Genomic DNA, 14,180 nt, shown 5'->3' with positions numbered 1-14,180 from the left:
TTAGTTTTACTTATTATTATTATTATTATTATTATAGATGACTTATAAATTTGGATTTTTTTTTAGTTATATGATTATGTTTTTTTATGGTTTATTATATCGGACTCCTCGTTTTCTACATTAAAGTAACTAATTTTGGCACAAAAATTTAAAATTTTAGATTAGATGGGACACGTGGCGCAAAATTAAATTCTAATTGAAATTCAATTTTTATACTAAATTAACTCACTTGACACAAAATTCTAAAATTTAGATTAGATGAGACACATGACGCAAAATTAGACTCTAATTGAATTTCATTTGAAATTTAATTGAATTTCTCTCTACTTTACCGATTATTATATATATAAAGATAATAATATTAAATAATGTGTATACTAGCCTAATAATAAATTGAATAATGCTACGTAGCCAATAATTTTACAACCATCCCATCAAAAAATAATAAAAATAATTTTACAACCAAATTTTAAGGGATAAACTGTATGTAATTTTAATCTTAGTCCACCATGAGAGTAATTTTTTATCTATAGAGTACTTGCGTTATGATAGAAAAAATAAATCACATTTTAACCAATTAATACTAAAATTCACCCATTTCAATATATACAAAGTTATGTAAAAATATATAGTTGTTTAGACGTGGCAAAACGGGCGGGTCGGATCAATCGGGTTTGCGGGTCAAACAGGTCACTAGTCAAAGCGGGTCATTTTTAATCGGGTCAAATGGGTTGTGGGTCGGGTTGACCCTTATTTTTCAAACAAGTTTTTTTTTTTTTTTTTCCAATTACAAAAATAAATCAAGGACAACTTGTTTAGAGATAATGAATGAAATCAATTAAGCAAATGAATTGCACTTAATGCCACTTGTTAATATCCTTCCAATTCTGACAGTTTTGAGCATAACAAAAATGATTTATAGTTATAAATTCATGATGGAAGAAGTCTTCAATATTAATAGTTTACTGTCCAAATGCATATAATTACAAGTTTACATCTTCAAAAAGAGATAGATCTTAAAACAAACAAAACAAGTAAGCTAGCAAAGTAGCAAGTTATCAGTCTTCTTAAATGTACATGTTCCTATTGTATTTAAAATAATAGTAAAGTTAGATTACTTAGAAAGATAAATTAAACAAAAAAAGATTTAAAAATAAACATAACATATTAAATAAAGAAATATAAGTAAATATTTTATAAAAATTACACCTCAATCTTAATCTACTCAACGTTGGTAGCAAATTCAGTACTGCAAATATTCATACTTGCAAATTGTAGCTCAAGTTTGTCACGTTTCAACTTTCAGGTTTGTGCATTGTGTGTGCCTTTGGCTTTGGACAATGGACTATAGCTGGTATTGAATGAGATTTTTTTTTTTTTTTTAAATGGTTGTCTTGACATCCTTGTATTGTCTTGTCTCATAACTCATTCTCTCATATCATGTTCGTGATTTGTGAAGCTTAGCTTTTATTGGTTGTGATGAGGCTCAAATAGTCTTAGCAAAAAAAAAGAAAAAGCTCAAATAGTCATTCTCTCATGTCATTTCTTGACAATAGTTTTACTTGTTTATAACTTTATATCTATAATATATGGACTATTAGTTTTGATACTTTGTGCTTTATGCACCTAGTATCATGTAGTTTAAATATTTTTTTAGCAAATTTTTTTTAACGGGTCAGTCACGGGTTATCCAGGTCAGGTCGAGTCATGGGTTAACTTGTTTTTGTTTCGGGTTAAAAAATCGGGTTCGTGTCAAGTATTTTTCAAGTCGGGTCAGAAAATTCTGACCCGTATTGCCATGTCTATAGTTGTTATAGTAATTATGTAAATTTACATTAGAGCTCTTCATTGTACATTTAATTTTTTTATTCTTTATTTAAATATTTTGAGGATAAGGCTTCGTTTGGGAGTTCATAAGAGAATGGAATGAAATGAAATGATCACAAGGGAATAAAAAAAATGAAATGGAATAGAGTGTATTTAAGTAAGGAAAAGGAATGGAAAAAATGGAATGAAATTGGATTAAGTAACCTTGATTGGATGTTTTAAAATAAATGAATGAAAATGAATGGAATGTAAGTAATCTTGTTTGGGAGTAACATGGAGGGAATGGAATGTAGTCATTTTATGACAATATTACTATTAAACCCTTATTTTAAAATAAAGAGTTGAATATATAGGGGTATTTTGAGAGTTCTAGTAAAAAATTCATTAAATCTAATTTCATTCCCTCCCATTCCTCCCAAATTCGGGATGAATGAAAATTTGAGGTTTTAAGGGAATAGAAAGGAATTAGTGTTCCCTCCTATCCATTCCATTCTCTCCCACTTAAACTCCCAAATAAGGGAATGAACTTTCCATTCCCTCCATTCAAACTTCCAAACAAGGGAAGAGAATAATATTCTAAAATTATTCTTTTCATTCATTTCCATTCCATTCCCTTCTCTCAAACGAGGCTTAAAAGAAGAAAGCAGATGGTAGTTATTGTGTGTGAAGAAAGAGAAACAATTTTAAAAATCAAGAAAATTAATATTTTTATAAAATGTAATATAAAATAAATAATCTTCTGATGTGGTGTGTTTTAAAAAGTGAAGGTGTAAAATGGTGGGAAAAAAAGTTCTTAAAGCTAAAATAGACCAAATTTTTTTACAAAAGCTTAATTTTTCACTTAAAATTTGTTATGAGATTGTTGTAGATGCAATATTACTATTGAAAAGTTACATATACTAACAATTTGTCATTTAAAATTTGTTTTGTGAAAATTGCAAACGTTGAGGAGTTATACTAACAACTTGTTACTTAAAATTTGTTATGCTAACTGTTGTGGAACCCAATATTACTGTTGAGGAGCTACATATACCATCAAATTCTCCCTTAAAATTTGTTACATGACTGTTATGCACCTTGAGTAAAATGATACTAACAATTTCTCACTTAAAATTTGTTACATGACAGTTGTAAACGTTGAAGAGTTATAGTGTTACACTAACAATTTATTACTTAAAATTGTCGAACAATTATAATAACAATTTATTAGTTAAAATTTGTTAGGAGACCGATGTGGACGCAATATTAATGTTGAGGAGTTACTTATGCTTACATACATAAACCCACATTTAATTGCGAGATTTAAGGTAGTCCTTTCTTATTCACTCACTCATTAACGCAGAGAGATCGAAAACACGTGTAAGTTCCTAATTCCACACGCTTTCTTTTACGGTCTACCTCCGACTTTCCCTCCGCATCAAAAGATTCAAAAAGCACCTTCTTTTCTCTGTCGGTAGAATTCTTATGACAATTCATAATTTCATTCCCTCAAAGACTAGACTACTAAGACTAGTCTTTGACCTGTCCGTTAAGTAAAACCGTGAAAGCTTTTTTTTTTTTTTTTTTCAATGCTATGTGTTTGTTGTTTATTTGTTTACTTTCTTTTAAATTCTTAATTTTTTAATATAATTTTAGGAAAAAGTTAACTAATTGCGTAAGATTCTAAGAACATTAGTTTATAATATATTTTTTTAGAAAATTTTTATAAAAAAATAATTAATAGTTTTTTAATGAAGAAAATTTAATGAATGCCTTAAGGAGATTGATTTAATAAAAAAAGTAATTAAATATTTTGACAACTTTTTTATATTTATTATAAATGTGATATTAAAACTTCCTTGAAATTATCTATTAATAAATGTCATAAGGACACTCATTAATAAGATATTTTTATATTTTTCATAAAAATTTTGTCAAAAGTTTTAAAAAATGTTTAGTAACAAACTAACAATTGTTATAGGAATGCGGACCCATAATTTTATTTTAACTAATTTTTAATAGAAAATTATATCCAAAGCACTTTGTTTGAAGAGATTTATGTATCTCATTCCCTAAAATTAATGGAAGCTAATTTTACAGTAGCCAAAATTAATAAAAAAATCAGTTTCAATGTCTAAACGCACATGGGTGAGTAGTGAGAGAACTCATATGGCATGAATCTCCAGCTAGGAACAACTTATTTTAATTGATTTATTGGGTTTAAAGAATAAGTTGCAGAATATTTGTTGATGTTCTCCAAATATTTATAACCAATTTAAACAAATCATAAACAGTTGAAACAAATAATGTCAAACTCAAATTTGTTAGTAGGGATGGCAATGGCGAGGGACAGGGTCGAAGGATGGGGTCTTCGTCCCCGCCCCGCATGATTTTATCTTATCTCATCTTCGTCCCACCCCACATGATGGAAAAGACTTTCTCACCTCATTCTCGCCCCTTGGGGCCTTGCAAAGTCCCACCCCACTTCACCCCACCCCATAAGACTCTACTTTTTGTTAATTTGCCATATAACTAGTACAATTTTTTTAATGAAACCTATTTCATTAATAAAATTTATTTGAAATTACAACTAAATTTATCCCATCAGATCAAATAAATTTTTAGAAAAAATTGAATAATATATCCAAGTGTTTAATAAGACAATCACAAAAAAAAATAACAAATAACAAAATAAAGACAGAGAACCACATTAGGTAGAATAAAATAAGCTAATATTGATATGTTTGTTTAAATAGTAGGGTTTTAGAGTATGAAAAATTTACAATTATAATCCTTAGTAACGCGGAGCGGAGCGGATCTAAAAAGTCTAAACCAGGGGGGGCGATTTCGTACCGTACCGGCCGGTACCGGCCGGTACATACCGTACCGGCCAGTACCCCGGTACAGGTACACCCCCCATACCGTACCGGGCCAAATACCGGGTGTACCGGCCTTGTACCGGGTGTACCGGAAGATTTCGGCCGTACCGGCCGGTAAAGGCATACCGGTCCGAAATGTGTTCTGGGTTCTGTTTTTTTTTTTTTTTTTTTTTTTTTTTTTTTTTTTTTGTAATTGGGGATTTTTTTTAAGGGCAGGATGGTAATTTCGGCTTAACCCTAAAATCACCCCATTCCTATTTTGTGTTTTGCCGCAGCCTCCCTCTCTCTTTCTCTTCTCCGGTTTGTTTTCTCTTCTCCCTCACTCTCTCGTTCTCACTTCTCTCCCTCTCTGCGTCTCACACTCTCACTGACTTGAGTCAACAGAATTTCTTTTAAATTTCTCACATCTCTCACTCTCTACTCCGGTTTCTCTTCTCCCTCACTCTCTCATTCTCACTTCTCTCCCTCTCCGCGTCTCACTCTCAAGCCTCAACAAAATTTCTTTTACATTTCTTTTATATTGTGTTTTTTTTTTTCCTTTGTAAGTTTGTATGCAATGAACAATTGAAGTAATGTTTTATTGTAAATATGGATTTTTGAGGTAATGTTTTATGGTAAATAGAGATTTTGTGTGTGTGTATATATATATATTAAATATATAAAATAGCGGTAAACCCGAAACGGTACACCGGTATTGACCGGTATCCGAAATATACCGTACCGGTGGCCAAACCGGTACAGCCTCCGGTACGGTATTGACTTCCTTGGTCTAAACCCACCCTCACCCCGCCTTGTGGTGCGGGTTTAAAATTTTGCCCTATTTCCGCCCCACTACCTTTGCAGGGCTGGGAAAACCCGCGCTGGGTGAAGCAGAGAGGGGCGGGTTAAGCCGGGTGGGGCAAAATTGTCATCCCTACTTGATAGTTATATTAGTATATAAATTCTTAACTAGAAATATTTAAGAAAATATTAAAATTACTACTAGTTTTATCATAAAAAATAGATTGATGTAAGAAATGTGATTGTTTTGAATTAAAATTTATTTAAAGGAAAATGCTACGTTTACTATAATTTTTACTGTAAAAAAAAACTTTTAAAATATGATAATAATGACTAATATAGTAGTAATATTATGTGAATAAATTATTACTCCCAAGCACTTATTGGGAGGTGCCAAAATGAGAGGGCATAACGCATCAAAATGCTCTGGATTATTTCACATCAATATCTCATTAAGTATTCTCTAAAAAAAAAAAAACTCATTCAAAATTTCTATCAAAAATTCAAAATAACTAATTAAAAAGTAATACCCAGCAAAACATAAGATAGGCCATTAAGAGAATGTCGTTACTGTAAATTCATTTGTTTGAGTTCAAAAGTCATTAAAAATTAATACCGAACAAAAGATAGTTCATTAAGGGTATGTTTGGTTGGAGTGAAAACAAGGAGGATGAAAAACAAAGAGAGGAAAATTGGGTAAAAAATAGTATTTTTCACTGATTGGTTGAGAGGGAGAGAAAAGTGGTGGGGCCCACAAGTTTTCTTTCCTCCCCTTTCAAAATACAATCTCTTCAAATTGGAGAGAAAATTGGAGTGAAAAGTGGAACAAATATTTGGACAAAACTGCCCATCTTTTTTACTGTTTCTGGCTTTTTTTTTTTTTTTTTTTTGACTTTTCCTTTGATTTTTTCTTTCTCTGTTTACATGCTTGGCTTTTTTTTCTTTTCCTTTGATTTTTTTCCTCTGTTTACTGACATGCTTGGTTTTTTTTTTTTTTTTTTTTTTTTTTTTTTTTTTTTTTTTTTTTTTTTTTCTCTCTCTCTCTACTTACTAACGTGATTTGGCTTTTTTTTTTTTTTTTTCTTCTCTTTCTCTGATTTTGTCTGGACGTGTTAGCTTTCTTCTTATTTTTTTTCTTAATTTTTTGGTCCTCATATGTTTATTTTCTCATTAATTTTGGGTGGTTTTTGTTTTTGTTCCTTTTTTTTTTTTTAGAAAACAGTTTTAGGTTAATTTTTGATATTTTTTTTTACTTTAATGAAGTATCCATCTATACATAATTTTTTTTTAAGTATAATGTGTTACTTTTTGCTTTATTTAATAGGGACATAATGATAAATTTATACAAACTTTATTTTCAATCAAACAAAAAAGTTTTTCATCCCTCCACTTTTCCATTCTCCCAACCAAACACAAATGAGAGAAACTAAAATCTTTTCTATTCTCCCACTTTTCCATCCTCTCTTTATTTTCTATCATTCTACTTTTCCATTTTCTCAACCAAACGGACTCTAAGAGAATGACGTTTTCAAAGCCTGTTAATCACTTCATTAGATTGTCTCGGTTTTTTTTTTTTTTTCCCGAGAGAGGGTCTTCTTTAAATAGGGTCAACTACGTACCTTGCTAATTAATGACCAACTTTATACGTACAAATCTGTCTTTTGAAAGTTACTTGCATAAAATTTATTCAATAGGATACATTATTATGTAAATATTACTCTCAAAATTCTCAATAGTTGAAACAGAAATTTATTTTTGAAGGGCTTAATTAAAATCAAACCATGTATTTTTATTATTATATATATATATTATGTTATATACAAAATTTGGGTTAAAGTTATACCTAATTTAATTTTAAACAATATTAAATCATTTAATATTTTTTATTGAACATAAATTTTAATAAATTCTCCATTGGATTACATTTTTTCTTATTGTATTTTTATACTTGCAAAATTCAAAATAATCTGAATTTAGGGGTGGATAATAAACATCATTACTATACATCTTTGTAAGTGTAGATTTCATATTAAAGTATTAAACACATAATGAATATTGGTAAATTTTCACAACGAAGGCTTCCCTAATTTTAACTTTTTAACGGACTTGTTTTGTTTATTTGTATATGAGATTTTAATTAACTGAATCAAGAGCAATATAATTTTACATAATAAACTTTTGTTTGGTTAGAAAGAAATAGAGGAAGGAAAGAATAATGGAAGGGAAAATATCTCTGTGGACCAATCATTTTTCCTTTCTTAAAATTACTCTTATACCTTGTAAAAGTTTTGACTCTTTTTGTGAAATTATTTTGTATTCTTATTAGTTTATAGTAATTTAGAAGAACAAAAGTGTAATATTTCCTTTCTTTTCCTCTTTTGAATCCAAACGCACGATTAAATACTTTTTTCTTTATCTTTCCATTCTTTTATACTTTGCCCTTCTCTTCCATTCAAACATAGTATAAGTACGTGACTTGTACTTAATTATGGGATCCCAATCCACATACCATATATAAAAAAAGAGTAATGCTAAAGTTATAAACTATTTTATAATATTTTTACAAATTTTTTATGTGACTAGTTTTTTATTGATTTTCATCTATGCCCACCATTAACATCAATTTTTCATTTACCAATAACTACTTACCACATCAGCAGTTTGTAAAATTTTTTATAGAAATATTTGTATCTCTAGGATTATTCTAAAAAGAATATACATATATTCCTGTATGGGATGAATAAGATATATATGAAATAGTTCATCAAAGATATATAAATGAAATAAATAAGATAATCCCATAAAAAAATGAATAGTAATAAGATAATTACTAGGCTATTTAGTGATAACCCAAAGAGTCCTTAATAGACATCCCAAACATGGGAACGTATGCAGATCTACTTCAAGATTTGAATAATAACATTCTTTTGTTTTTTTCCTAAATAAAAAACACAATCTCACTCTCACAAACAGTTAATGCAAAATTGAATAGTTGAATACAAATATACAATACAATACAATAGCCCACCGGCAGCCTTTGAAAAAGTCTTGAAAACCTAAAAAATTCGGACACGTCTCACTCACTATTAACCCTCCTCCACTCGTGCCGAAATCACCGGCTTCGCACGTGCCACCACATACTCCTCTACTTATATTCCCCACACACAAGCGCTTCTTCTCTCACAATTCTCTTCTCACTTCTCTCTTTCTCTCTCTCTCTCTCTCTGATTCTTTTGCCAATGGCTTCCGCTGAAGCTTCTTCGATTGCCCCTACGCCATTGTTGAAAGATGAGCTTGACATTGTGATCCCCACAATCAGGAACCTCGACTTCCTTGAGATGTGGAGGCCATTCTTTCAGCCTTACCATCTCATCATTGTCCAAGATGGTGACCCTTCAAAGGTCATCAAAGTCCCTGAAGGCTTCGATTATGAACTCTACAACCGCAACGATATCAACAGGATTCTGGGTCCTAAAGCTTCTTGCATTTCCTTCAAGGACTCAGCTTGTCGTTGCTTTGGCTACATGGTGTCCAAGAAGAAGTATATCTACACAATTGACGATGACTGCTTTGTAAAGTTCTTTCCTTTTTCCCTTTTCCTATCTGGGTTTTGCTTTTCCTTTCTTTCTGGGTGTTATTGATCTTGAATCTGTTTATATTTTGCCTTTTGATTTCATATTCTCTGCTAATTCTGTTTTTGTAGTGGTGGCATGGATCTGATCTGCATGTTTTTCAATTTAGCTTTTTTGATCTGCAATATTTGAATTTTGAGTATTAGATACGAGTCATGCATCAAAATTATTGGGTAGGTTTGTTTATAAATCAAATCTGAATTCTGTGGACTTCAATTCTATGAATCTGATTATACAACAAAACTTTCAATTTTTTAAACATTTCCACAGATTTGTGATTCAAAATGGTCCAATTTTATGTTGACCAAGCACCGCTGATAGATCTTTCACGTGATGGGTTTTGGATTACTTTTGTGTATATGTTGTCTCTTACTATGACAGTGACATATGTGAATTATGTGGTCATGGTAGATTTTAACATATTATAACTTTAATGTTTTTGTTTTCCGATCTAAATTAAACATGAATTAATAACCTTGTAAGACACGTTTTGTTTTGTAGCATTGTTGTTATGAGATTTGAAACTTCTTTACTTGGATCTATGTTTAAGTGGGCTCTGCATCTATAGACTGTTGTTGTCAAAGGTCTCAAATTTTAGTCAATTTATGTTTTTTGGAGTATTGTTGAGATATAGCTGTCTTGATTTAATTGTATCTTTTATTTAGTCCTACAGGCCACAGCTGTAAATTTTTGTTTTAATATTCTTGCATGATTGTTAATGGTTGTGTTATCATATGCTCCTAGGATTTAAAAAAAAAAAAAAAAAAGATGAATCTTCACTTTTTCCTAATTTTGATTGAGATGTAACTAAAGATGACAGCCTAAACTCATTAGCTTTGAATAAGAATAACTGTAAAGTAACTAAATGGCCCTGTTCAAATGACTTCCCGCCTGTGCTTTAGTGGGACCTTTACAATTTGTGGGCCAGCTTTGGGATGTTCAAACTCAAAAGCCTTCTATCATACTGTTCAATGATGCGTCTCTCAAGTTTCTTTATCCTATTTATTAGTTAGAATTCAAGCATTTGAATAATATTTTGAGAACCAGCGTCTTCTTCGATTCATTGCTCGTGTTTCATAATAGAACATTGATCCATGACTGTGTTTTGGAACTTGACTAATCTGTCTTATGGGATCATTGATCTGGCTGGTAGTGCTAGGACAGCTCCTTGTTTTGATAGTTTATTATGTCGAAGGTACTATAATTCAAATTGTTTCAACTTAAAATATGAAATTATATTTTAATACCAGGTCATGCATGTGCCTAAATATTGTTTTCTTTATATTATTGTTATCTTTCCCTGTTTAGTACGATGACTTAAAATGGTTTGGCTGTATGTTCTTTTATACCATTGCAATATGTCAGCATCTATTGTCACCAAAATTGATGTTGTGGAAATCTATTGATGCTTAGGTTGCTAAAGACCCATCTGGCAAATCAATCAATGCACTTGAGCAGCACATCAAGAACCTTCTCTGCCCATCCACCCCGCATTTCTTCAATACCCTGTATGACCCTTACCGTGAAGGTGCAGATTTCGTCCGTGGATATCCATTTAGTCTCCGCGAGGGTGCCAAAACTGCAGTCTCTCATGGCCTCTGGCTCAACATCCCTGATTATGACGCACCTACACAGCTCGTGAAGCCTCGGGAGAGGAACACTAGGTTGGCAGTTTGTTCTTTAGAAAAAAACAAAAGAAATTTACCTTTTCACTTATATACAATTCTGAGTATTATGATTTTTTTTTTACAAGGTATGTGGATATGGTTCTGACAATTCCAAAGGGCACCCTGTTCCCCATGTGCGGTATGAATTTGGCATTTGACCGTGAGCTTATTGGCCCTGCAATGTACTTTGGTCTCATGGGTGATGGTCAGCCTATTGGACGCTACGATGATATGTGGGCTGGCTGGTGTGTCAAGGTTGCCTCTCATTTCCCTTTAACTGTCATGTTACTCATTGTTTACCTTAGATGTTCACATTTCCTTTTGATTTTTTGTACCATCAGAGCCGGATTGTAAATTGTTAGTAATGTTATGGAACACCTAATGAATTTCTGATTGATGATTGCTTAGGTGATATGCGACCATTTGGGTTTGGGAGTGAAGACTGGCCTTCCCTATATCTGGCACAGCAAAGCTAGTAACCCATTTGTGAATCTGAAGAAGGAGTACAAAGGCATCTTCTGGCAGGAAGAGATCATTCCATTCTTCCAATCAGCTGTTCTTCCAAAAGAATGCACCAGTGTTCAGCAGTGCTACCTTGAACTTTCCAAGCAGGTTAAGGAAAAGCTCAGTAAGGTAGATCCTTACTTCGACAAGCTGGCGGATGCTATGGTCACATGGATTGGTGCTTGGGATGAGCTAAACACCGAAGGAGCATCAGCCAAACTATCCAATGGCAAAGCTTGATAGATTTTTTGATGACTGCCATTGCCCATTATTTTACTACTATATAGTAACTGGAACTATTGGTAGTTATAGTCATTGTGATGTTTAATTATCCTCTCCCTGACCCATTTGGTCCTCCCTTGGATTTTGCAGATTGGTGGGTGTAATTCTATATTTATTTACTTCATGTTATGAGCTTTAGATCAATAAAATATAGTTGATTTTACCATTAGGTGGCGTTTGGTATGGGGTAATGTTTTAGGATTCCCAGGAATGTTTAAAGATTCTCATGTTTGGTTGCAAATTATGCTAGGGAATTAGATGCCAGGGGAATCCTTAAACCCCTCTCAGTAGGAATGTGGATTCCCTTTAAAACAGGTGGGAATCCAGATTCCCAAACTTAAAAGAAATTGTATTTTTTATAAATTGACAATTTTAACCCTTTTTCCTTATCATTTAAGCAATTAAGATAAACTATAAAACAAATTATCAATATCTTCTCTCTTGTCTTTATCTTTTCCCACCAAAACAACATAAACATGATAAATAACTCTGCTAATAGTTATTTTTGTATTATTCTTGTCATTTTGAAATGTTAGATCACAGTTTTAATGAATGTGTTGCTAATTGATAGTTTATATAATGTTTTTTATCTATCTATTTAGATTAAGATATTTTTTTAAAGGACTAATTAATAGTTTATATATATATATTTTTTTTTATTTAAAGGAAGATTTTTTTTTAATGGACTTGGTACTTCACATTCAAATCTAAGGACAAAATGAGAAAAACAAATAATTCATTTAAGATTTCTGGGAATACACCAAACATTATCATCTCACATTCCTGGGAATCTCCCAATAAAACCAAACATAAGAATAGCTACATTCCTAGGAATGTGGATTCCCCATACCAAACGCCACATTAATTTCTATCTACAACTGCTTGCTTGATTGACGGTGATTAGGTTTCTTTCTTTTTCATATTCTGTCAATGATCATTATAGCCTTTCCAAGAAGTTGGTATTTGAAAAATGAGTTGTGAAGGTTATCTTATGCCCAACTTAGTACTTATGCCTAAAAAAGTCAAAAGGAGAAAGTGAAGACGCTCTGTCTCATAGACTTAGGCTCAATTGTTGGGATCTCATCAATGGGACACTAATCATGCTGTTGCGCAATGCGCCTACTTATGCCAAACTTAGTACTTCTGCCCACGCAGCTGCCAAGCTTGCTATTAGGCTTACAAGCCATTTTTGTTGTAATATTAAGCGTGAAGCTCCAAAAGTCAGTCTCGCATTATTGTAGGCACCTTTGTTTAATTTAATAATGTTTGCAGGTTATTTTAAATATATATATATATATATATATATATATATATATATAAAATATTACTTACTACTTTTATTGTTTTCTTATGTTACTTCCTAATTTTATTGTTTTTTCATGTTCGGGAATGTGGGTAGCACCTTGTCACCACTCAGTTCTCATTGCTAGACAGTTTGGATGTGGTTGGCAATGTTAACAAACGGCCAATGTGCTCAATGGTTTTATCCCATGGAATATGCTAGTCTTCCTAATCCTACCACACCTGTACATAAGAATCTTCAATCTTTATTCCCCCTATTTTTTAGGGTGTGGAAAATGGAAATTATAAGAACTTCCATAAGGTTAATCAGAATCTACTCTTTGGTTTACTTTCAAAATGCACCAGCATTACTTTCCGGTGTGAACGTATATATTTTTCCTTTTTGTTAACAAACCATTAGCCTATATTTTTCAGAAACTCTCACGTTCCACATAATAATTATAACAATAATAAATAAATAAAAAACCTCAAAACTTGATTTAGTTTTCACTCCCTCTCAACTCTCAAGTCTCAATTTAAAAATTTTAGTATCTATTTGGTAAGAGTATTTAAATATACTTTTTTGTTTTGCCATCCATAAAATAATAGGTCTCACACTTGAATTATTGTTTAGTTAATATTTTTTGAATAAAGTTTTCAAAAATGTATTATATTTTCCTAATATAGAATAGGATTTTGAAAACGGCTAAGGGGATGATATGTCCACAACATTTTCACAATAAATCATAAGTGGCAGATTGTTATTGTTGGGACAAAAAAGTAATTTTGGTGTTAGGTTCAAATTTGAACTAGTATAAACTAACCATTTATGATTTATTGTGAATATGTTGTGGACATATCATCTCTCTTTCAGGATATAGAAAATGTTTTTAATGACATAGTTGTAAATAGATTAAAAATAGTGGACCTCACGTATTTGTTCAAACTTTTTTATCTCTTAAATTAAGGAGCTTATCTTTATCACAAAAATGATTTCTACCTTTCAAATTTGAAACTTACCATTATAAAAAAAAAGTACATGATAAGTAATATTCCCTTATCATTATCCACACAATAAAAGGTAATCGTAGATTCTACACATTTCTTTTTGTAAATATATATATATATTTTTAAATCTCAAAAATAGAAAAGGTCTCCTAAACAATTATTTTTTGTTTTTAATATTTTGAAAATTGTTCTTAAAAGTGAGAGTCAAATACGTAAAATATAAAAATTATTATCTGAAAACTAGTTTCAAGTTCAATTTTTTTTTTTTTTTTTATATATTGTTTTGAAAACAAAAACAAAAATTTCCCTACCAAATCAGGTCCTTAAATCCTTAAAAACCC

The 14,180-nt window shown here is 31.2% G+C and overlaps 1 protein-coding gene across 1 annotated transcript; it reads left to right on the top strand.

Moving 5' to 3' along the window:
- The first annotated feature begins 8,494 nt into the window (after window positions 1–8,494).
- On the top strand, window positions 8,495–11,719 carry LOC142611691 (putative UDP-arabinopyranose mutase 2). Its single transcript, XM_075783796.1, has 4 exons — window positions 8,495–9,037; window positions 10,511–10,761; window positions 10,851–11,019; window positions 11,173–11,719. The coding sequence occupies exons 1-4, from the start codon at window positions 8,705–8,707 to the stop codon at window positions 11,506–11,508; spliced, it is 1,089 nt and encodes a 362-aa protein (XP_075639911.1). The 5' UTR covers window positions 8,495–8,704; the 3' UTR covers window positions 11,509–11,719.
- Window positions 11,720–14,180: the final 2,461 nt, after the last annotated feature.

This window comes from Castanea sativa, chromosome 1, assembly GCF_040712315.1.
Source record: "Castanea sativa cultivar Marrone di Chiusa Pesio chromosome 1, ASM4071231v1".
Taxonomy (NCBI): domain Eukaryota; kingdom Viridiplantae; phylum Streptophyta; class Magnoliopsida; order Fagales; family Fagaceae; genus Castanea; species Castanea sativa.
Note: the sequence above shows the minus strand (reverse complement) of the source record. Positions and strands in the feature narration are given on the sequence as shown.

What these genes read in the sequence shown, in the direction of transcription:
- LOC142611691 (XM_075783796.1), top strand. Translation starts at nt 8,705, where the DNA reads ATGGCTTCCGCTGAAGCTTCTTCGATTGCCCCTACGCCATTGTTGAAA. An exon ending in CAATTGACGATGACTGCTTT is followed by an intron (nt 9,038 to 10,510) that starts GTAAAGTTCTTT and finishes ATTGATGCTTAG; the next exon opens with GTTGCTAAAGACCCATCTGG. An exon ending in GGGCTGGCTGGTGTGTCAAG is followed by an intron (nt 11,020 to 11,172) that starts GTTGCCTCTCAT and finishes ATGATTGCTTAG; the next exon opens with GTGATATGCGACCATTTGGG.